The 25,995-nt window shown below is 40.0% G+C and overlaps 1 protein-coding gene across 2 annotated transcripts in view; it reads right to left on the reverse strand.

Moving 5' to 3' along the window:
• MRPS28 (mitochondrial ribosomal protein S28) overlaps positions 1-25,995 on the reverse strand; it is a 133,516-nt gene that overhangs the window by 101,475 nt on the left and 6,046 nt on the right. For both annotated transcript variants that reach the window (XM_034763170.1, XM_034763171.1), the window contains exon 2: positions 4,021-4,202. In XM_034763170.1, the coding sequence (XP_034619061.1) occupies positions 4,021-4,202 (182 nt within the window). The remainder of the gene's footprint in view (positions 1-4,020; positions 4,203-25,995) is intronic.

The raw sequence follows: 25,995 nt of genomic DNA on the forward strand, positions 1-25,995 counted from the left end.
TGCAATGAAGTTTGAGGACCCCGGTTCTAGAGTAATAAGCCAAAGTTATCAAGGAAGCATTGCAGGTTCATCACTTGAGACAGGATTATTTAGGGGCAAAAGGTACATTTTCTCCCCCTTTTTTCTTATTGATATCAAAAAGTAACACTTTTTGTTTAACATTTCTGAAAAGAAAAGAACAAATTAAAAAGAGATCTGCAGTACAAGTCACACTAGAATAGGTATAACAGTATAGTTCTACTCTGAAAAGTGACTTGTAAGAATAGCATCACAAGCTTCCATTTCTGTTTCAGTAACTGCAGATTAAATCTGATGGTTTTTCTAAATCGTTAGTTTAGCCCTCTACATTTAATATGCAATCTGAAAGTCAAGATGTCTCCTTTCTGATTCATGCTCTACCAACAATAAATATCCAAAAACAGAACTTTATAAATATTTCTGTTCGCAATGTGAGTCAATCCACTCTCCAGCTAGATTGACTCTACAGTGCTAATAGAAAGTATAATAAATTCTTATTATGGTCACCAGTGTGAATAGGGATAGCTCTAATCCAGTAGTTCTCAACCTATTTACCATTGTGGGCCACATCCAATACTACCTGTATGGCCTTGAGGATGTCAAATGGGCCACAGCTCTGTGCTGATTGGGCTGTAAACGGCCTGCTGGCTGCAGGTTGAGAACCACTACTCTAAACCCCCACAAAGAACATATATGAAGATTATATATGATAGATAGAAGAGGATGATATTCTTACCTTGTCACTTTCTAGAATAGAACCACATTAGCATCTTCTGCCAAAATAAGGATTTTTATTTATTTATTTTTGTAAAAATTGATTATTCATTTGCTTCCAAACTGGAAGTCAGTCTCCGTCTCTGCCTCAGGTTAGAGACGCATGAATATCCAAAGCAGAGTCTCTACACATTATTATACCAGGTTCTTATTAAACGTGAGGTTGTATTGTTCTGAGAATGCAACCTTAATTTTGTAAAATCAATGCACTGCTGTCGTTAGTCTGCAAGCAGACTGAAGTAATCAGACAAGCAGAGGCATGACCTTCCCATTTATTCCTATTCATGCGGCGTTGACTTCAAGACATAGTTATGACTACTTAAATGTTAATACATCTAGCAAAGATAACAGTTTCCAGATTTGCTTTTGATCCAAAAGTCTCTTGTGCGTGCACACAGACCAATGTGCCAAGTTTTGGATAACTAGTTCAACTATGTGCTATAGGAAGAGGACATCTCATAATATAACTGTTGACACTAAAACAAAAACAATCAGATACTAACACCACTCCCATGTCAATTTCATCAAAATTAATATACCAGTTTATATGCGAATTTAAAAACAAACAGGGTCTAATCTTGCACTTGTTCTGGAGTATCTGTGGAGGGTTAAGTGATGCTTTGGTAGTAATTTAGCTTAGTAATCTAGTTGAGCTCCACCAACTCCTCAGCCCCACCCCAATCCACCCACCACAAAGCATGTACAAATGTAAACCTTAAAAGAAAGATGGGGAAAAGGAACACTAGAGATGGGTCCATACAGCCACAAACAAACACTTGTCTGCCTATTGGTCTTGGGGACAAATTCCTGTGAGATACATTTCTTCTCTTTCCTGTGCTATGTTCTGTTACCAAAATATGATGCAATGTCCTGTTAACACATGACCTCCTGATTGCTATGATTACTAATCATTCTCATTGTATGATCTACATTAACAACAGACTTTCAAGTTTTCTATCTTAGGCTTTTATAAGTAAATTTATAATAGTAATGGCTCAAATTTTAATATTAAATCACGAATCTAAACAAACCGTGTACATAAAATTCACTAGAACTATGTATAAAGGATGGATTTTCTTTTGCCTTTTCCCACCCTGAATTTTCTCTCTTTTCTGTATTTTAAATTTAGTTGCCTTGAATACATAATATAGACTGATTCTATAGACCTGATCCTGACAGTGCTGAGCATACTGAGCTCCCAATGAAGTCAATAGGGCTGGAGGACTTTCTTCGGAGATGCTCAGCACATCGCAGAATTAAGCCCCCTTTATTTTTACCTTATGTATAACCTGAACTGAGAAATTACCTTGTTTATTTCATGTCTGTGTCAAAAAATGTACTACTACTATTCATGTCACGTGCTATCTACCTTATAGTTGTCAATCATATTTGCTTTAAAAGTCATAGGCCTGTCAAACATATCTGTTGTCAGAGAGGCAACACTACAAAAATCACTATGCCGTTATTTTAGAAAACATTAGGGAGCAAAATCATGAATACGCAAATGCTGTTTGATTACAAAATTGCATTAGAGTCTTATGCACAAACTTGTTATTTCAAATTAAAAACTTTGGGAAGTCAAAATACTCTAGAGTTGGCTTTTATTGTCAATACAGTTTAAGACTATTATTTTAGGTATAGTAATGAGGGGTTTCATCCGACCCAAATATTTTCAAACCTTTTTTAGTTGTTTTTTTTTTGTTTGTTTACATTGGGGGGTAGATTTAAATGCACCATAGTGTTGTGAACCCAAGCACAACAACATTGTGCTAATGTACGAAAACTAAAGAATGAAAGTGAACTGAATAATGAAAGTGAATTTTCATTCTCAATGTGCTCAAGTTTTCACAAAAAATACATTTTCAATAAATGTTTGGTTTTACAACTTTGATACACTGATGCCTCTTACAGTTACTGACGAGACACCTACTGGACAGAAGAGTAAACCCACTAGCCAGATTCAGATATGAAAGATAAGAAGGGGACTCCCATCAGCAAGGTCCAAGGGCAAGAACCTGGTGAGAAGCCCTGTTCCCCAGCAGCTGCAAATAGGGCAAGCAATGATATCTCTACTAGGGTACTTCCCCAGAGGCTTCCAAGGCTCTATCTTTTATGATCAGCCTCTGGCATTAGAGGTCTGATAAATCTAAAGCTCCACCCTCCTCTGGCTGCTGGAAGGGAAAAGGAATTTTGTCTCTTCTTGCCTCAGCAGAGCCTCCAGTCTGTTGCCAGATGGTGGGTCTGCGTTACTCTTCTCCTCCCCAGTCCCTGTTTTTGGGACCTCCTTCCTTATTTCAGTTCCTGTTCTCCTTACTGCTCATAGGAATCATGCTCCTGCATGAGAAAGCTAACAGCTTCACCAACGCCACAAGTTTCAGGATAGCAAAAGTGAAACTGAGCTGTTAATTTCACGCTGCTACCATTGCCACTGGGCAACCTGCAACCCAGCTGCAGAAATATGGAGCTGTCCCTGAAAAGTGAGGAAGAAAACAATGAATCCAGTTTATATTCAGTTCACATTTGTAATGCTACCTTCTTTGTACCCATAACAGCGGAAACATCTTTCTCCTCAAAAAAATAAAGCTTATTTTCTACAGAAATAGATGGTTTTAACTCATTATTTCTTTTGAAACCAACATCTACAAATACAGGAATCTGACCTTTCATGCATACATCTTGCTCATCAGAAAAGCTTACACAAATATATTAGTGGTGCACTCATCTAGAAACAGGCAATGAATCTAAACTGGATCATATTTATCCATTTATGTCATCACAATTTATCTCAGTCCAATTGTTCATTATTCATTCATAGCCAATGTGCATTTCAAGGTGCAAAGATAAAATTCTGACAATTTAAAAAGCTGAACTAAAAGAAGACAGAAAACATTAACAAATAAATTATTTTGGATCTCCAGTTAATGTTCTTTTTTACGAATCACACATTTAACAAAAGCAATTCCCCTCTGGGCTTTAAGAGTTTGTAACGTTTGCGTGCCAATGATTGATAATGTAAGGCAATCTGCTCTTAATGCAGTGACTTCAGAGCAAAAGCAAATCTTTTTGTGATTTGGATTAGTTCTCCACCTGAAATCTATAGTTCAGCAGTTTAAAATCTATAAGTTACAAAGAGACCCTATCTGAGATCATTCCAAAAAGATTTCTGATTACCTAGGTATTCTGGTTTTCTTGCAAATTTTATTCATTTACCACAATAGTATTACTTACTCTCCATCTACTTCTGGTCGGTTGCACACACAGTGAAACTTGCCACCGAAATCTATATAAAGATCATCTTCTACAATGTGGAAGATTTGACCAAGGACAATTTTGTTTTTGGCAGGCCCCATCTGAACTAAAGGAGAGCGTCTCAACATGGATGCAAAGGATTCCACATTCTTTGAAGGCACCTACAGATAAATATAAAAAAGAAAAAATGTGATGCATATATTTCTATACATAAAATGCAACTGATGTCTAAACGAAATACTAAATCTTATTTTTAATGTATAAACAAGAGCCATTCACTATAATACAATTCAAGATTTCAGGTCCTTGGCACACTTTTTGTAAATTCTCTCCTTTTGAGAGGATATCAGTTATGGTATATTATTTCTCTGATCCAAAACATTTCATGTATTAAAAAGGGCAATATTTTAATAGTTCAACTATACAGTATAAAGATGATAAATAATACTTTGCACCAAAAGGTATATTTCCTAATTGATATGATCTACTTGCACGTAGAACCTCATTAAAATTAGATTTTAATTTACTACATTTTGCTTCCTCATTGAAAATGCACTCAAATACATTTGGCAAGGCATTACGGACTGTAATTATTTTTTAATTTTTGATAATTTAGCTTTTCGGCTTTTGTATTTAAATAATCAAAGGAACAGTCCAAATTATGGATTAATGTTCAGAGCTTTTTTTTATTAACACCCACATATAAACATAGAAAATATTTCATCGGAGTAATGATTTGGAAGTACATATACAAACTTGATATTTTTAAATACCCATAGAGCAGTGAGTCTCAAGCTTTTATATTGGTGACTCCTTTCACACAGCAAGCCTCTGAGTGTGACCCCCACTACAAATTAAAGAACACTTTATAAAAAATATTTAACGCCATTATAAATGCTGGAGGTGAAGCGGGGTTTGATGGTAGAGGCTGACAGTTTGCGACCCCCATGTAATAATCTTGCGACTCCCTGAGGGGTCACGACCCCCAGTTTGAGACGCAATCTCTACGGCAGAGGTTAACAACACCTTTTTTTCCTCTCTCAGACACCAAAATCTCAAACAAAACACTTGAATTCAAGTGCCTACTGGCAAAATACATAGAACACTATTTTTTTCCCCTTGAAGACAATTGGGGACCACAAATCCTCTTCCTCAAGCAAAAGGAGACCTCCCCTTTTTCTACTTGGTTTCAGGGAGACCTGCTCCCCTAAATCCCCAATCTGTCTCAATTATGTCTGATAACTACTGTATTTTCTTGAGTACACTCATCCATGGATTTTAATAAACATCTCTCTACATCCAATTAAAAACAATAACTGAAAAATACATCTCTGTGAAACTGAGGTACTTTAGCTGCCATCTGTGATGGCTGATGCTAACTGAGCATAATGTGACTGACATGAAAGATCTGGAAACAAGACAAGAGCATTTAACTGTACGGTTACAGCTAATAATTCATCCATCAGTGACAATACATAATCAAGGAGTAAAACACTCAAAGGAAAAGTCTAAGAGAATTTAGACCAAACAGTAAATACTCAACTCTATACACAGGGTATTATGTACCTAAATATTCCAAGTAAAAGGCTTTAATCTTAGTATTAAGAAATGAAAGCCTTAAAATACCTAGATATACCATAGTCAGAAAGAAGCAGCATTTATAAAAACAAGATTAACTACTAAGATACTAAATTTGGTTAATTTTAAGATGGATATCTATGAAATACAGCAACAGCCTTTTTCTGGGAAGCAAGAGAATTTATGGAGGGGTGCGTGGGTTTTTGAGACACTACCTCCCAGAAACAGAAAGTGCATGAAAAAGAACATTTTTATTCATAAGTTGCAAAGACAGAACACATTAATCAATTGCTTTTTGGAATTTAGCAATGATTATCTTAACAGAATAACTTCTTTATATAATTTCAGCCACTGATTTTTCTAAGCCAAGGCATATGGGCTCCTAATCTCAATGGAACGGGTAATAATCAAATAGCCAAACCGTTAGAGTTTTTGTTGATGTTGGAGGAGCATTGCTTTTTAGTAATTTCCTGCCTTTTTTTTTTTCATACATAGCATCAAAAGTCTCAATGCTACTAAATGCTATTAAAATTACAGTTGGATCACTTTTTTCTGTATAGTGGGTCAATCCTGAAAGGTGCTCAGAATGGCTTAACCCATGTGATGTTAACTCCAATGGGATTAGGGGACACTCAGAACCTCACAGGAGCTCACGGCCTTGCAGGATAAGGCTCAATATCTAGAAAGCTTGGGTGAAACTCATTGCTGATGTAAGCAGTGAGGGAATTATACCTACTTCCATCTGTAGTGAAGTTAGCCCATGTGCCAGTCATTTTAAAATGGTAAATAAGACATTACAGGCTCTAACATTTTACAACCTTTTATATAGTCTACACAATGTAGTCTAAAATATAGAGTACCACTGGCTACAGACATCTATGATACTATTTACCCTCTGCAGTGGGAAATCTAATCTCTTCATGCCAAGGAACTAACAAAACAACCTACTGACGCATCAGCAGTAATGTGTTTTAATTGTTACAAGAGACTGTAGCACAAGACACAAACTATTCAATCAGAAAACTAAAACATTTCAAACTACTTGAAACCATACAGTATTTAATCAAAGAATCAAAAGCATGCTTAATGGGAAGCAAAGATGTTTCTACCTCATAACTCTTAACAGATAGTTCTGTGTTATTCATCAAATATGACACTATAAAAAACACAAGTATCAGGGGGTAGCCGTGTTAGTCTGTATCTACAAAAACAACAAGGAGTCTGGTGGCACCTTAAAGACTAACAGATTTATTTGGGCATAAGCTTTCGTGAGTAAAAACCTCACTTCTTCGGATGCATAGAGTGAAAGTTACAGATGCAGGCATTATATACTGACACATGGAGAGCAGGGAGTTACTTCACAAGTGGAGAACCAGTGTTGACAGAGCCAATTCAATCAGGGTGGATGTAGTCCACTCCCAATAAAAGATGAGGAGGTGTCAATTCCAGGAGAGGAAAAGCTGCTTCTGTAGTGAGCCAGCCACTCCCAGTCCCTATTCAAGCCCAGATTAATGGTGTTGAATTTGCAAATGAATTTTAGTTCTGCTATAAAAAACACACATACCCGAGCCTAAACAGATGCTGAAAAAGTTAGCAGCCACACAGCAGTAATCATGTAGCGAGAACAGTGCCATCATGTTCTATCTGTAAATTTGGCAACCTCATTTCTAATAACGTCATAACAAAAAGGGATAGTTTTGAATTCCGACTTACTGGAATGCACAAACAGCTTGGGTTGTCCTGACATAGCAAAACCTCAGGAATTGGAAATTGAGCTAGAGATCTGATGCCTGGCAAATCTGCTGATTCAGAAACTACCAATGTAAACAGTAGCACCCCAGGACTCTGACTAAAATACTTTTAAGCAATTGTGTATAAAAAACACCTATTTACCGAGAGATAGAAGTAGCTGTTGATGCACCACCAGCATAAGTATCCTGTATAAAAACCACCTGCTTTACAATCACTAATGCACACTTTTTTTTTTTCAAATTTAGGCATGTACGATATAAACTAAATTCAACTGGGTAAAGTAAATTAATTTTACAAAAGCACTTACAGTGCTTCGAGAATAAAAGCCAGATTCATAGGAATGCTGACAGCAAGCATTAACCATTTGTATTTCTTCAGGTGATACGGCAATCTAGCTTCACACTTCACCTAATCCTCAGGCTGCTCTACATGCTGCTCAAATGACACAAACAAACATCTAAAATGAATCATCCTAAAGATCCTATAAAATAGATTATTGCATTTGAATCCTCATATCTAAGTAGTAAAAATTGTCTAAGGTTCTGCTTGTTAAAGTATTTTGAAGGAAAGCACAAATATAATTTCTAGCACTTTTTAGCACCTTAGAGACAATGCCAAAATCTACAACGAGTACTGACTGACCTCCCCATTAGACTTTAAGAGCATTGGGTAAAATGTTCAATAGCGTCAAGTGACTTAAAAACCTAAGTCCTATTTTCAAAAGTGACTTAGGAATTTAGGAGTCTATGGGAGGCTAGGAGAGGTATTTATGACTTTGGAGGAGTATCCACTCTTATTCTGGCATTTGCACTCAATACTGAGCTACTAGGCTCAGGTAATCTTTGAGTTGGAATGCAGGCTGAGCCCTGGAACAGGCAATCCTATCTGCTTGGATGATGGTTTGGCAGTCTCTGTGGCAACTCTACTAGGTACTTAGCCTACTGACTTCTTGGCCAATTTGGGGTAATCTAGGGTTACCATATAAAAAAATAAAAAAAGAGGACACTCCACAGGCCCTAGCCCCGCCCCCACCCCAACTCCACCCTTTCCCCGCCCCTTCTCCAAAGTCCCCGCCCTAACTCCCCCTCCTCCCTCCCAGCCACACAAAAAGGGCTGCCCGAGCGCTACCGGCTTTACGGTTTGCCGGGCAGCCCCCAGACCCTGTGCCCCCAGCCAGCGCTTCCCCAGCGCAGCTGGAGCCCGGGAGGGGAAGCGCCCAGCCGGGGGCGCAGGGTCTGGAGGCTGCCCGGCAAACCATGAAGCCGGTAGCACTCGGGCTTCGGGCAGCCCCTATGCCTCCGGACCCTGTGCCCCCGGCTGGGCACTTCTCCTCCCTGGCTCCAGCTGCTCTGTTCCTCCCCGGACTCAGACTTCGGCTCTGTTTAAGAGCCAAGCTGCCCGAGCCAGCGCTACCGGCTTCGGGCAGCCCCCGTTGCCTCCGGACCCTGAGCCGCCAGCTGGGCACTTCTCCTCCCCGGCTCCAGCTGCTCTGCTCCGGCGGCACAGGGTCCGGAGGCACGGGGACTGCCCAAAGCCGGAAGCGCTGGCTCAGGCAGCGTGGCTCTTAAACAGAGCCAAAGTCTGAGTCCGGGGAGGAGCAGAGCAGCCACGGGAGAGGAAGTGCCCGGCCGGTATTTTTCCCAGACATGTTCGGCTTTTTGGCAATTCCCCCCGGACGGGGGTTTGATTGCCGAAAAGCCGGACGTGTCCGGGAAAAAACGGACGTATGGTAACCCTAGCTAATCTGAATGGCTATCATTTCCTCCAGTTTGATATTTTGAATTATTCTCACCAGCAGAAACAAGAAAAAGGGATGTATAGAGACATATTTGGTTATCTGCTTGGCTGACAAAGAAGAGCCTTGTTTTCACGTTTCAACTGGATATGAATAGGCCCACCTGTGGCATGGCCTCACTTCCGGGACAGGAATTGGAATACTTCTTGATACAGAAACCACCGAATTGTCCATATGCTGGTGTCTTAGCTGCTTTTGTGTTCACTGTCTCTTTTATGTGGATCCTCCTGATGGAGGCTCAGTGTCACTGCATCCATGGAGGATCTCTGATTTGTGTTTAGACTCAAGCTTCTTTGCCCCCTTGCCAGACAATGGTATACCAAAGTCATTGTGTTGTCTGACCCAGAACCTGCTCTTGCAGGTGATTCTGAGGACATGTCTACACAACGATAAAAACCCTTTGGCTGGCCTGGATCAGCAGACTTGCACTCTTGGGGTTTGGGCTCCAGTGCTGAAAAACTGCTGCATAGACATTTGGGCTTGGGCTGCAGCCTGAACTCTGGGACCCTGCAAGGCTGGAATGTCCCTGAGCTCAGGCTCCAGCCCAAGCCTGAATATCCATTCGGTGATTTTTAGCCCCTCGTCCCAAGCCCAAGTCAGCGGATCCAGGCCAGCCGCAGCCATGCCACGGGGCTTTTATCCCTGTGTAGACATACCCTGAAAGTCCCAATGGCTACCCTTAGCACTCTCATCTCTAGAAATTTGATGCTCTGAAGCCTCAATGATCTCAAGCATATTGCCTGTATATTATGACATCCCCAATGAACTCCCCACCCTGAAAGCCTGACATCTGTGATCAAGATTTTGGGGACTGTGAAAGGAAAATTCATAATATTAATATCATATGGGCTTTCTGTTTTCACAAACTGAGGGAAATGGGTCACTCTGGATAATATCTTCATTCTTCTAAGCATCTCTTGCAGGAAATAGTTTAGACCCTGAAGCTCTCTTATGTACAAGCTTGCCCTTAGAATAGGCTTTATGCATAAGACTGGAAGCCGCAGAAGCTGCAGGTAAAGATGGATGGACAAACTTCGTTCCTTGACACCATGGAGATCAACATCTGGGTCTCATCGAACCTTTGCTGTGCCAAGAAGCCTCTCTCTTTTGGACCTATTTTGACTTCTAGGTGGACAATTCTCTCAGAAGGGATTATGGATCTTCTTGAGATTTATTACAAACCCATGTGCCTGAAGCAGGGAGACTCTCCTCTAAGTTGCTATGATGAGGATGAGGTTCTAACGGTTGGTGTACAGGAGCCCCAAGACACTTCTGTGGGCTAACATTACCATTGATATGTTCATTTACAATCTGGTGGCAGAAAATGCAACTTTTTTGTTAATTTTCTGTGCAACTTCCAGGATTTCTCATTAGATGTTGGTTTGTGTGTCTTCAGCTGCTTCCAAACATATAATTCCACTCTTATATCACCTTCTGATGTATTTGTTGTTTTCTCTTCATGACTTCTAAGTCTCCTCTAATTATTTTCTTCCAGTAGGCGCAACAGAATTGAGAGCGCAAACCTTTGAACCTCAAGTTATTTACAGCTGCTCGCTCTCCTGTCAAACATTCAGACCGGTCTACGACAAATATATATATTATCACGATGAAGATAAAATTTGAAAAATTTGGAAAAACATGACAAATAAAATTCAGATGTACAAAAAGGGTGTCAAACATCTAGGCCAGTGGTGGGCAACCTGCGGGCTGTACACAATCCATCAGGGTAATCCGCTGGCGGGCCGCCAGTTTGTTTACATTTGCACGGCCGCTCACAGCACCCAGTGGCTGCAGTTCGCCGTTCCCAGCCAATGGGAGCTCCGGGAAGCGCCGCAGGCTGCAGGGACGTGCTGGCCACCGCTTCCCGTAGCTCCCATTGGCTGGGAACGGCAAACTACAGCCACTAGGAGCTGCGGGCAGCGTGCAAATGTAAACAAACTGTCTAGCGGCCCGTCAGCGGATTACCCTGATGGGCTGCAGGTTGCCCACCACTAATCTAGGCAAATTAAGTGTAAATAACTGTTTTCGACACCCTAGACATTAAAAGGGGAAAGAGGCCAGAAGGGTTTAACACAAACCACAACATTTTGGATATGTTCAGTTTCCTATGTACACTATATAGGTCAGTATGAGAAATACTAAGAATCTGGACTCTCCCTAAAACTAAATATTCTGCAAGGCAGTATCTCTCGAACAAAGGATGGAAAAATCATAGACCCAAACCTCAGTAAAAGATCCCCAGGTAATGGAGGAAGGCCATGCACATTTACTGAAGTAAACACCCGCCCCCAACTTAACAACAAGGTGGTCCCATCCCACCCAATGAGCAACAGGTCTTGAAAAACCTACAAACATATTTTATGTCTGCTTGCAAGGACAAGCAGTGTGCATGTTGGAATGCGTGGAATACAAATGAAACATGGATAAATGAGATGGGTGGTTAAATTCCTGCAGTTGTGGAATGAATGATGTTAACATAAAGCAGTATGTGAAGAATGCAACTATCATGTACATAAATATAGGATTGCTAGTGTAAAACGCTGACAAGGGCAGACATCTCTTGCCTAGTTACAACAAATAAAAATAGAAAAAAAATGTGTTATTTGAAATAGGTCTTTTATAGTGAGAGGTACTGTATTGCCACAGCAATTAAGAACAGAATTGGAAAAAAAGGAGTAGGCAGTATACTATAAAATAAAAAATCCTCATCTGACCTGATGAAAATCATTACCATTAAGTCACTTTAACTGTATTTTTTTACAATAAATATTTCATTTCTATTTACTAGCCAAACGAGCTTCTCGTTTGCACTATTGTACCTATAAAAGTTACATATTACTATTTAGATAGGAATGAAAGTTCTAGCAATTTTAAATAAATGGTCGTACAAATTACCCAGGCAGTAACTATTTACACAACCCACTTAGTGAGTCTCTCTCTAGAGTTTTCTATTAAAAAAACCACCAACAAATTTTATTCTTCAGTTATACCACTTTTTTTTCCAACCATCACCCTTTAACCAAAATGTGCTCCAGGCATTAACTCTAAAAACAGCGACCCGTACAATTCTTAAAAGGCCAATTACCAAAGATAAGGCTTGTAACTTTGATAATAAACTGTTATAAGATTTTGGAGTTTCTGTACTCAAGTCCAAACTTTGCCCTGACTATGCATATACTTCTCACCTTAAAGCCAATGGGAGCTGCATGCACATAGCTGAAGGCAGCTCGTGCACAATATAGTCTTGCAGTAACTGATGTCCAACAGAATGAAAGACCCAATGGGTATGTCTACACTGCAATTAGACCCCCACAGCTGGCCCACGGCCAGCTGACTCAGGCTCACGGGACTGTTTAATTGCAGTACAGATGTTGGGCTCAGTTTGCAGCCTGAGCTCCACCTCACAGGATCCTAGACCCTGGGCTCCAGCCCGAGCCCGGAAGTCTACAGTGCAATGAAACAGTCCTGCAGCACAAGCTCAAGTCAGCTGTGGGTATGTCTACTCCGCAAAAAAGGTGTGTTCTTAACTTGGGTTAAAACAGCAGTGAAGACACATCAACTCAGCTTTTAAATAAGGTTAGCAGCTCAAATTCAACCCTAGGCTCCCCATAAGCTTTAAATCAAGCTGCTAACCTAAGATAAAAGCCGAGCTGCGGTGTCATCACTGCTACTTTAATCCAAGTTACCTAATATGGATGAGCTAAGCAGAGTTAAAAAAAACCAACAAGGAGTCCGGTGGCACCTTAAAGACTAACAGATTTATTTGGGCATAAGTTTTTGTGGGTAAAAAAAACCCACTTCTTCAGATGCATGGAGTGAAAATTACAGATGCAGGCATTATATACTGACCTGCATCTGTAATTTTCACTCCATGCATCTGAAGAAGTGGGGTTTTTTTACCCACAAAAACTTATGCCCAAATAAATCTGTTAGTCTTTAAGGTGCCACCGGACTCCTTGTTGTTTTTGTAGATACAGACTAACACGGCTACCCCCGATACTTGATAGAGTTAAAAACACACCTTTAATTTGTCATGTAGATATAATCTGAGTGAACCCTCTCAAGTATTAGGCCTGATGTCTTCATCTATCCCAAAGTGGAATTTTGCAACTCTTCCACTGCTAGACTGGGAGCTCGGCTACAGAAGCCTGTGTATCAAGCATTCTTAACCTGCAGGTCTGACTGAGTCTGGGCACCTGGGATTCTTCCTACTGGAAGTCTGTGACCAGTGGTATTTCTGGTCAGACAGCCTTTTTAAAACAGAAGTATTGTGTATTTTAGAAGTAGGAACAAAGTTTCAGCTTGTACAGAAAAAGGATTTTAGAACAACTAAGGCCTGGTCTACACTACACAGTTAGGTTAACATAAGGCAGCTTATGTCGACCTAATTATGTGATAGTACACCCTATAGCCTCATTCCGCCTATGTAAGTGCCCTACTACACCGACATAACTCCACCTCCACGAAAGAGTAGGGCTTAAGTCCCTGTAGTTATGTCTACTGCGTTACTTACATGGGCTGTTAGCTATCTGGTCAATTTCACGGCTCCATGCTGTAGCTGTGAAATTGACAAGAAAGCCTGGAGGCTAGAGCCAGGCTGTCCCTGGCTTCCCACTTGGAACTGGGCTGCACCCACTCAGCACCCCACTCAGGAAAGCAAGAAGCCCAGGTGGCTGCCCCCCACTCCTGGTGGGGAGGCGAGAAGCCCAGAGGACAGCCCTGGCGCTCAGTCCCACACACTGCCCTTATTCAGTTGGTGGAAGCGCTCCTGGTGAGGACATGCACCACCGACAGGAGGGTAGTATGGACATCAGCCACTGCAGTAATTACTGTGGTGGATGTAAGTCAACCTAACAGTGTAGTGATTTAAGTCTGTAGTGCAGACATGCCCTAACAGTCTACACACATCTACTTACCTAGAGGCTTACCATCCCCTGATGGTAATATAGGCAAGGCCTAACTTCTTCAGACACTCCCATCAGATGTTGGAGTCTCAGTCTGCTTCCCCTAAACTACTACATATGCCCTTTAGAGAGTGTTTTTTTTAAACCTGTTGGAGTTCTATGGATCTCTTTCGTGTCCTGGTCCAAACCAGTTCTGTAGGTTAGCTGGAGAGGGGGCAAAATCTTCAGAGCTAAGATTCCTGGCATTATTCTTTAACTCTCAATTATTAGCACAGAAAGGGATTATCTTGAGCAATTCTTCCCTGCCTGTTTTTCGAGATAGTTTACCCTGTTGATTTAAATCAAATATTAGCCATACAGAAAATACCCCACTAACCAGGCCAACATACAGTATTCATAAATTATTACACAGCAGCTCCAAATTCCTCACAGAGAAATATTATTCATAATTTCCTTTTGGATTAAACAAGCTATTATTTCTGCTGTGTCACAGGCTCATCTCACCTATTAGCTGGTGGTATTAGAAGCAAAGAGAAGCTGATGAATGAACACTAAGTATTTATACTTACAATATTAAATACTGTGGCCTATTTGCTGTACAGAATGTATTCATATTTTTGTAGTGTTGGACCATACAAGAGTGTTGTACTATGATGTAACCCAAGTTCCATTCTGACTTTCAGTTAAGGATAACACACAAACACATATAGGTAGGGCCCTACCAAATTCACGGCCATGAAAAACACGTCACGGACCGTGAAATATGGTCTTTGTGTAATTTTACCCCATACTATACAGATTTCATGGGGAAGACCAGTGTTTCTCAAACTGGGGGTCCTGACCCAAAAGGGAATTTCAGGGGGGTCGCAAGGTTATTGTAGGGGAGATCATGGTATTGCCACCCTTACTTCTGTGCTGCCTTCAGCTTTGGTTGGGCAGAGAGCAGCAGCTGCTGGCCAGATGCCCAGTTCCGAAGGCAGCACCCCACCAGCAGCAGCACAGAAGGGTAGCAATACCATACCATGCCACCCTTACTTCTGCACCGATGCCTTCAGAATTGGGTGGCCGAGAGTGACGGCTGCTGGTCGAGGGCCCAGCTCTGAAGGCAGCAGCACAGAAGTAAGGGTGGCAATACTACACCATGCCATCCTTACTTCTGTGCTGCTGCTGGTGGTGGCACTGCCTTCGGAGCTCGGCTCCCGGACAGCAGCTGCCGCTCTTCAGCTTCCCAGCTCTGAAGACAGTGGTGCCGCCAGCAGCAGTGCAGAAGTAAGGGAGGCAATACTGGGACCCCCTCCCCCCACAAAATCCCATTTTGGCTCAGGACCCCGACAGTTACAACACCACGAAATTTCAGATTTAAATACCTGAAATCATGAACCTGAAATTGGTAAGGCCCTACATATAGCCCTGCAATGTTTTCAGTACAGCATGTCTTCTCCACATTACACTATTCAACAGTTACTCCTGAAGGAATTCTGTGCCAAAAAAATAAATATTCTGTGCGAAAAAATTAAATATTCTGAGCTCATTTTAAAATTCTGCAAAATTCTGCGTATTTTATTTGTTAAAATAACGCAATATAATCACACCATTTTCAATTATTTGCTGACAAGTATTTTGAAATAAATTACCAAAATAATTGAAAATGGTGTGATTATATTGTTATTGTGTTTCTGTGTTATTTTAACCATTAAAATATGCAGAACTTCACCTAAAAATTTAAAATTCTTCAAAGAATTCCCTCAAGAGTACCAGGGCTCTGTGTGGCACAATCTGGGTGCGGACAGCTCGGTAGGGGGTCTGCATGCAGGGGGGGGTATCTGGATGCACAGGAGGTCAGTGCGGGGTTCTGGATACAGGGGGAATAGGACTCTACAGGGGAGTCCAGATGAAGTGGGGGTGAGGGGCTGGAGAAGTGGGGGGTCAGGGTGCACCTGGTTGGGACCCAGTGGGGTGGGGAACTGCATATGGGGGGCTCCTGATGCAGGGGGTGAGGCTCGGTGGGGGGGCCTGAGTGCGGGGGGCTCCTGATGCGGAGGGGGCTTGTTGGGGTGTTCCGGGTACATGGGTGGGAGGAGGGGTCACTGTACAGGGAGCTGCTCTCCCTGTCCACCCAAGCCCCCTGTATCTGGGTGCCCCTGCATTCAACCCCTCCCGCTGAGCCTCACCCCTATCCCCGCACCTGGAACCCCTCTCCCAAGCCTCTTCACCACCTCGCGGTGCAGAGCTTCCTGCAGCCACGGGAAGTTTCTGGGGCTTGATCTGACCCAGCCTAGCTACTCCCTGCAGGGAAGGGGGAAGGGGAACTCTGTCTCCATCCTCCTTCTTCTCCCCTAGCTAGGGCTAATGCCCTGGGAAGCTGGGGCCCAGCTTGACAAAGCCCTGGCTGGGATGATTTTGTTGGGGTTGATCCTGCTTTGAGCAGGGGATTGGACTAGATGATCTCCTGAGGTCTCTTCCAACCCTAATCTTCTATGATTCTACGGGGGATCCCCAGACCTCCCTCCCCACAGTGATCTACTTCTCCACACAACCCTGACAGCACAAACAGATGCGTCTGAGCTGCTGAACTGACAGTGAGGGGTGAGTGAGTACTGGTGAAGCTTCTCTTTGCTTCCCCACAGAAACCATTTTCTGCAAGGAAGCAAAGGAAATCTGCACAGAATTTTCCCAGGAGTAAACAGTACTGATTTAGTTGTTAATCTCTTGATTTGAAAATATCACCAGACCAGAAGTATTAAGTTTTTCTTTCCTATTTTGCCAGATACGATACAATTCAATATGGATGGCAAAACTGTTGCTACCCATCCTGGCTTGGCAGTCTAATGGTCTAAAAAGCAAAGCAATTGACCAGTGTCCACTAAATGTAATGTTTTTCCAAGACTTACCACTCATTGAATCCACTGCATGTGACATATTATATCAGACTGTAATCACAACACTACTTATAAAATCAAAATGGTGTACGGACAAAATATACACATCAACCTGGGCACACAATAGAAATTTAAACAAGACCACTGATCATACAACCCTGCATGATACAGACCAAATCAAAGGTTTTAGCTAGCATGTGAATAAAGTAAATACAGCTGTTAGTAAAAATCACCTATTAAGGCACATAAGTAAGATGTTCAATTATATTCGACTTTTACTTGTATAGTTACAACTAAATACTGTACACACACAGTGTTTACTTTTTTAAAGCACACTATGTTTTGAAATTTTTTCCCACCATAGTATAGTTCTTTGTCCTCCCTCATTAGTGGCCTTTGGGTTTCTGGCATATAAAAAACCCCCACACAATTAAAATTCATAGTATTTCCCAACAGATTCAACATGTAAGCCAACATGGGCAACCGCAAAGACAAGATCGACCTCTTCGTTTTTTTTTAAAACAAGAGACTTTTTTACTTTATTCCCTACAATCGGAGATAATGGTAGGGAGCACAAACATGGATCTCATTACCAACAGGAATTAAAAACAATTACTGTATAAACTGAAACAGGAAGAAATTTTATTTAATAAAGTTGCTTTATAAAACAGGGTAACAGGAGAAGTCATAAAAGAAGGATGTTTTATCAAAAACAAAGAAAGTGAAAAGCTGTGATTAACTCAGAGAAAACAGTTAAATGCTGACTTGGAAAGTCACAAAGGAGAGTTTTGAATGGGATTTGGGAGGCAGTTGGATGGAAAGTCAGAAGATATTCTCACACAACAAAATATTGTATTAAAAACTTTTTTCTTCTTAGGAAACATGTTGTCCTGGGTCATTTCTGTAAGCATGAGAGTCACCACAATCCTATTTTTGTCTATTATATTTTAAAGTTAACTGGTCATTGCCTGCAACTAAAGCACTGAAAATACTGGTAATATATGAATTAGTAATACATTTTAATCTTCTCTAGTAGTTTGAAAAACAATGCATACAACAGCTATTGCAATGAATACCAACAGCCTTTTTGAGAGCATTATTCCTTCTTGCTTATTTCAATTTAATAATAATTTAGAAAAATAACCAACCATAAACAAATCTTCAAAATGAGACCAATGAACAAAGCAAACTTTGTGGAGGAATGTCAAAATTCAGAGAAAAGATGAAAAAAAATGAATAAGAGTTACAGTAAACATTACAAAACACAAAACTGAAAGAGCACAGTGAAAACTGGAGGCTCTTACTCAGACACTTTCAATATGCTAACAATAATGCAGTGAAGGAATTTTGGAAATAGTGACCAAAAGAAAGAAAAAAGCAAGAAATGATCCAGTCTCAATAGAATTATACCACGAGTAACAGTAACTGCTTTGACTGAGGTTGCTTAAGTATCTGCATTCTATTCATTTAATAACTTTCTGAAACTTACATATTTTGGATTTAAATTATTTCATGTTTAGTCCCGGCCTAAAAAGATGTATTTTTTTCCCAAATTTAAAAATAAAGCTATTCTGAGTAAGAGAGTGAAAAATACATGTATAATTTTTCCCATTATATAAAAAAAATCTTGTTCCTACTTTAACAACTCTACAACCAAAAATGATGGGGGCTGAAAGTTGAAATTTGATATTTAAATATCCTTCAATTAAGAGGAGTGATCTGGGTGTTCTAGCACAATTTAGTTTTGATTTTACCGAGATACATACAGCCTTTCAAAAACCACTTGTTGCACATGTGCAGTATTATTTTGCAAAGGGTTTTTCACTAAGGCCCTGACTACTCACATTTGCAGAATAAGTGCCTAAGCATGTAAGTAATTCATCTAAGGAGCCCATGCTGCACATGTATTCCAGGCTAGCTCATTTATACTGAAGATACAAAGACTTTAGGGAAAGGTTGCTGCACACTTTATAAGACCTGTGTAAAGAAGACCTGCTCTGATGTGCCTTTGAAGCATGCAGTTGCTAAAAGTTTGCATGAGAGGGTCTCTCTCTGCCCCTCCCACCCATTGCATTCCTCTTTGCATCTAGCAACTCCTTCTGCAAGTCTCCTGCATATGTGGGACAGGACATTCTAAGGGCGTCTGGATAGACAGTTCCAAACCATTGATTTACAAGTGTTACTGCCAACCTGTTTAAAGCTTGCTGAGCTACGAAGTCATAGAAAGTGAAGTTTTTTCTTGTTTTTATTTTTTCCAACTTTATTCTTAAAGCAAATAAAACAAAACCCACAAAATCCAAGAGACAAAGCTACATAAAGAGAATGTTAAAGCTGCACTCAGAAATCAGAAAATGCCAAAAGTCAGGTTACATTAGAAACCTTAACTCTGCCCTCTTGCACACGTCACAATGGAGATTTTAAATCAGGACTGGCTGTCTTTCTAAAATATGTGTTTTAGTTCAACCACAAGTCATTGACTTGATTCTGGAATCACTGGGTGAAATTCTACGGCATGTATCATGCAGGAGGTCAAACTAGATTATTACAATGGCGCCATTTGATGTTAAAATCTATTATGTAGTCTGTAATTACATGATCATACACTATTTCTCAAACAATACAGTACATTTCTATACCATTTTTCTAACACTTTACATTCATATTTGATTAATAGTGAACACTTGCTGGCATATATTGGACATATAAATTATTTTTTTCATAGTTAATTGCTTAATCCCCTGAATTGCAGCTATGGAAGGATGCGTCACTGGTTGAAAAAGAAAGCGATTAGCGTGTGACTGCTGACAAAAATATTAAAAATTATACATGGAGAGAAAATAATTTACCAGAGATTTTTATTCCAACACAAAAAACTTTGTTTAATGTGCATGCTGGTTGCTTTCTATCAAACTATTACAAGAATCAGGAAATAGAAAGTTAAGGATTAAACTTCAACTACAAGTTTAGAATATGACATGACAATTTAATTTTTATCATGTAATTAGTGAACAGACAAATATATGAAGCATTCCAACTGTTTAGTTTTATACTTTACATGTTATTTTCCATGTTCTTCAAGAAGTACCATGTAGGCAGTTTTTAAATTACAGCCATCTTATTTTTATGTTTGGCATAGTACACAAATCTCTTTTCCTGAACTACCCTGTTTTTAAATCAAAATTTCTTTGCTGTATAATTTTTTTTCCTATGGTTCTGATAATATTTTTTATGTTGTGACTTTTGCCTTTTCTGAGTCAGAGGCATTTTCATAGATGTGTTGTCTAGATATATAAAAAGCAGCCTTTCAATACTGTGGAAAACAGAAATTATGTTATGGTGTCAATTTTAATAAATATATGTAGGTGGCAAAATAATGTAATACAACAATACTGATGTTGTAGCATATGCCCTTGTTAATTATATTGCACAATATTGTTCACAGAATGTCAGAAGACCTGTTCTACACAGGAGGTCAGACTAGATAATCACAGTGGTCCCTTGTAGCCTTAGAATCTACGTATCTAGAACATATAAAAATCAGCATTAATTTAATATATATCTCTGTGTTTTGGGAGAAAGTTTTAATGTCAAGAAGCAGAAAAATATAGTAATGCTAAACATATATTTATTATTTACCCACACATATTCAATAGAGAAAATGTATTTATTTATTTTGGTACCTGGAAAGAGTAGGGACTCATGTCTATAATTTCCTTCTTTTGAAAATATTAAGAAAGTCATAGTCCCCAATTGATAAGACGTACCTACATGAAAAGGAGCTAGAGTTTCATATCTATTATTTTCATGTAATCTTTTTTGAAAACAATAATGATTATCCTTTGAAAATAAACAGTACAATTTACCTCAGAACAAGTCTAAAGTATCATCGCTAGACCTTATCTAAACACAGTATGCTCTCACCACAACTGCTCCTGTGTCCCAGTTTAATGTAAGCTTAGTGTGAGGTAAATCAGTTATCATTTGAATGTAGTAGAAAGCAGTGACATCACTTTGTTTACATGCTGTATTGCTACCACAATTACAAGGGGCTAACCCAAAAACGTCATAACTTTACAACGTCTTATTGTGAGTTGTCAACTCAAACAAATATCCCTGTTTCCTGTAAAAAGTAGGAGCTCTCTCATTATCTTCCCATGTAAGCTAGGCAAAGAAGGGAGAAATTGCACCTCAAAAGGCTCCAAATGATGACGGACTTTCTGGACTGCAGCCGAAACACATTGTTTAATGGAGGCGAGCAAACCATGTGCTCATAATAAGGGATTAAAAAACATATGCAAAGTTTTTTTCCTAAAGTTAAACAACATATGTAATTTAATACAAATGTAATATAATTATTAGAAATGTTATCTGTGTTTTTCCATCAAAAATTCATTTATAGAGGAAGAAAAGTTAGATCATCACAATAATATCACCACAGATCCAGAGGAGGGAACTTCAAATGGATGTAGAAAATCTTCACATTCAAGGAAAACAGACCAGTAGACCTTTTGTGCAGAAGAAGATACAGAAACTGCAAAATATTTTACAGGTCAAGACGGTTTAGATGAAAAACAGTTATCACAGCATAATTTTAGATGGAGAAACACACACATACAATTGTAATGTTAATATAAATCCACCTCTACCCCGATATAACACGGTCGTGGGGAGTCAAAAATCCCTACCTCGTTATAGGCGAAACTCTGTTATATCGGGGTAGCGGTGGCAGGGCTCCAGTGGTGATTTAATGGGCCCGGGGCTCCCCGCAGCAGCCGGAGACCTGGACCCTTTAAAGCACCGCCGGAGCCCGGCTTCTACTGCGCTATATGTGAATCCATGTTATATCGGGTCGCGTTATAGCGGGGTAGAGGTGTATGCAATGACATGGAGAACAGAAGATGAGATCTATATGTTAAACATTGTACCTCAGCCAAGCAAGTGAGATGCAATGATAATCAAAAGAACTATTCAATACACAGATATGGTAAAACGTACGGTACATTCATAAATAAGAAAACATCAAAATAAAAGTTGATGATTAAGGGTGAGATTTTCAACACTGCCTAAGGGACTTGTGCTCTGAAGTCACTTAGGCACTTTTATAAATCTCAACCTTAGTTATTCACAATTATAACATTTCCCAAGAGTTATATGTTTTAAACATGATTAGACAGAAAATCCCCCAAATGTGCAGTACTTTTTCCACTCTGTCTTAAAAGAACTGACGCCCTCTGCTGTAATAAAACTAAAGTTAGCCTAACTACACAAAAGAGGATTCTTTGCTCAGTTACCTCCACCTTGTGGTTATAAGTGAGATGCTGAAGGTTAGGAGTCTGGGTCATTGTTGGGGTTTTTTTGTTTTGTTTTTGTTTTGTGGTTTTGCTTCCAACAACTCACATTTCATTAAATTTAAGGGGCTGAGGACTAAGTTTACAGACAAATTATTTAGTAAATAGTTTTAAAATAAACATTTGAGATGTTCTAAGATTTTGCCTAAATGTAAAATGTGGACCTGGTATCTCTTTTTCTGTTATTATTAAGGAAACAATAGGAGCAAATAAACCCTAATACTGTGCCAATGCACGCTTTTTCTAAACAACTAAAAAGAAGTCATAGTAATAATCATTTGCACTTACAGATATTGAGCTACAAAACTTAGGTTATTCACTCTATTATCAAAACATTTTACACTTTATTTAGTCTATCTTACAGCAAAAGACTTCATTTAATGTAACTTAAGGTTACTCTGTTCTACTTTAACATTCTCCTCAACCACTGAAAAGCTACCAAATAAATAAGATTCAGTTAAGATCAACAACCACGTTTTATTTCTCTTCCAACATCTACATAAAACTAATCAACTCTTACCTAATAGCCAGGCCTTCATAAACTACTATGCAACCTTCAATCTGACATGCATACAAGGACATATGTTAAAAATATTTGTCTTTTTAAGATTTTGTTGAATAGATTTCATAGGGGAAAAAGAACAACTTCTAACATACCTGTTCTTCTTGTAGGTGTGTCAAAGTTAAGACTGCATGGTAGTTTTTGAAGCCTTGGCTGTCAACCATGTGTTGTGTAAAAAGGACAGTAATAGATAAAATTGTGAAGTTTTATATTGGTGTAAGTAGAGAAACAAGCATGGCTGTTGACCTTAACATTGTATTTGCTAGCTTTTCAGCAAAATGTTATTAGAGTAGAACTGAGCAACCATAACTAACTTTAAATGAAAACTTTTGTGTGTTAATTTCCCTAGATTTAAAAAAAATGTGCAAATTGGAAATGAAAAATAAAAATAAAATAATACAGGGCTTTACAAAGAATACCACCAATATAGTGAAGCACACGGCAGCTGCAGGGAATGCTTGACTATAGGAAATGCTTGTCAACATTAAAATGCAGAGCTTGCAGCTTGGCGACTCTTGATGTCATGTGTGAAAAACTTGGAAAACTATCTAGCAAAGAATGTAATAATTAGTGTATGTGATGCTTTTTCAATTGGCTTTGCTGAAGTACATATCGAGGAAATTGGAATTTGTCTAATTTTCTGCCATGTTCAGACATAGATTATCTGTTAGGAAGTAACACTGTTATATTATTAATGCAGTGCTTTCAAACTGGCAAAGCTCAAATCAGTTATGAAATTTAAATTTTTCTTCTCAGAAATTCAAAATGGAAAAATATAAGAGTGGTGATCTACAATAATCCATCCCAGAAATTTAGTGTAGAATCTCTGTATGTACTCTTTGCAAAAGGGTTCCAAAAAAGCATGAGACACTAGGGACCCAATTTAAAAAACATCTGTTTTTATCTCAAATATTTTGAAGTACCTTAACTCCACCACAAATTCCTACCACACAAAAATTAAAAGCTTTCTTCTTTCTTATACTGTATTTTGTTGACCCCCCTGCCCCCCGCCACCCAGAAGTGAAATATTTAGCAGATACTCCAATTCTTTTGCCCTGTTAAGGTTGCATCAGAGAATTGTGGTTAAGTGTGGCTTCGATATCATTCCCCCATAAGAACTGCAAAACTACCCATAAACTTTGTATCCTCTCATAGAAAGTTCACTGTGAGCCAGGATATGCCCGGTCCTTACACGGCTACATAGTGGAGATGGGGAATAAAGATCTTTCTCTTTGTGCTGCCCATCTAAGGTAGTGGTCCCCAAACTGTGGGGCACGACCCCCTAGAGAGGCATAGAGGAACATTTGGGGATGAGGGTGCACGGTGGGGCCCGCACCAGCCCCAATGGCAGTGCCACCCAGCCACAGTCCCGCCCCCCGCCACAGTTCCGCCATGCCCCCTGCTCTGTCCCCAGCTCAGCTCTGACTGCAGCTGCAGCTCCGCTCCACCCACAACCCAGGTCTGGCCCCAGCCACAGCCCAGCTCCAGCTCCTCCTCCACCATTCCCAGTTCTGCCGCCAGCTCCGTTTTCAGCCCAAGTTTTAGCACCACATAAATAAGTACAGTGCCAGTATGGCAGCAACAACATGAGTGTTATTTCACGGACTGGCTGCTCTCACTCAAGTTAGGCTAACTCAAGAGAAGTAACTTGAGTATAGAGAACTTGAGAACTCTGTAGTGAAGAAATACCCTGATCTAAACTGGCTCCTGTACATAGGGGAACCAACCCATCCTTGAACCAACTCCCAAACATTAATGTAATTAATGGCCAGTGCCCACACATTCCCAGAAGGCTCAGGGATGAAAGAGAAAGAGAGAGGAAAAGCTCCTTCCATTCCAGGAAATGGGGGGGGGAGGGGAGCGTGGAAGAGATGGTTTCAGATATATCAGACATCTGCAAGTCATAGGCTGATATGCAAGATGGAGCCCCCCTCCCCGGCATCCATCTTCCCCTTCCCAGCAGTTCGGAGTGGGGTGAGGCTGAGTTTCTCATTAGGACACTGCCTGTGAATTTTACTGGTGAGGACTCCGCCATCTTTCATACTGGTCACCAGTAAACATTTCTAACGGGTGTCTTGACCCCTTCCACGGACATGGTCCAGCTCCCTCTGCAATGGCTTCTGGTAGCACTGACACTAGACCAAAGGAGATCTTGCACTCACGTACAAGGACTCTCACCATGCCTGGTTCCTGCTGCGGTCCAAAGGAGAGGGAGATGCTCGAAGTGCCCATGTTTGAGCCAGTATTTTTCCATGCACATAAACTGGAGGTATAAATTGGTGAGTGTGACCCATCTCCTTGCCTCTTTCCTGCTCATCTCTGGACTGTGATTTCTAGCTTTGAACAATGGACCGAGGACCCCAATATTTGGGATGAACCAAAGAGCCTTATTGCAAGCTATCAGATTTAACATCACTGCTATTAGCCTGATCTACAGATTCTAAAATCAACTGTAATTTATATGATTCAGTTTACTTATTTAATAACTCTCTTCTTTTTTTATATTAATAAATTGTTAGTTTTTAGTTTGCTAGAGGATTGGCTACCAGCATGACTTTTGGGTAAGATCTGGAGTATACTCTGACCTGGGATGAGTGTCTGGTTCTCTGGAACTGAAGAACCTAATATATATGTGATTTCTGGTTTTTATGATCATTTATCACTGAAGTCTGCTTTGTCTGGGTGATACATGAGGGGCTAGAGAGCCTGAGAGGGACTGTCTGTGGCTTCACAATAACTAGTACAATATTTTGGAAGCACACATTTGTTACTGGCTTGGTGAAACCTTATGATAAAGTAAACCTCCTGTCTGGGATACATGCCCTGTATTTTGACAGTCTGACCTGAGATTGGCGCTCTTAGCTGTGTCCCATACCAAGCAGCGTGACAAACTGTATCAACCTGATATACTCAGTATAGAACTCAGATATTTTCTATTGCTTAGTTTTATTACAGACAACTTGTAACTGATCTGGGCCCCTGTGAAGTCAATGAAATTTTGTTACTGACTGCACTGGAAGCAATTCTAGCCCATGGCAAATATCTTACTGATTAAACAGATTAGTTCTATTCTGATGATATTCACAGAGGCAAAACAGATTTCTGTTATACTTTATTGAATATCTGACTGCATATA

Source organism: Trachemys scripta, chromosome 2 (assembly GCF_013100865.1).
Source record: "Trachemys scripta elegans isolate TJP31775 chromosome 2, CAS_Tse_1.0, whole genome shotgun sequence".
Taxonomy (NCBI): domain Eukaryota; kingdom Metazoa; phylum Chordata; order Testudines; family Emydidae; genus Trachemys; species Trachemys scripta.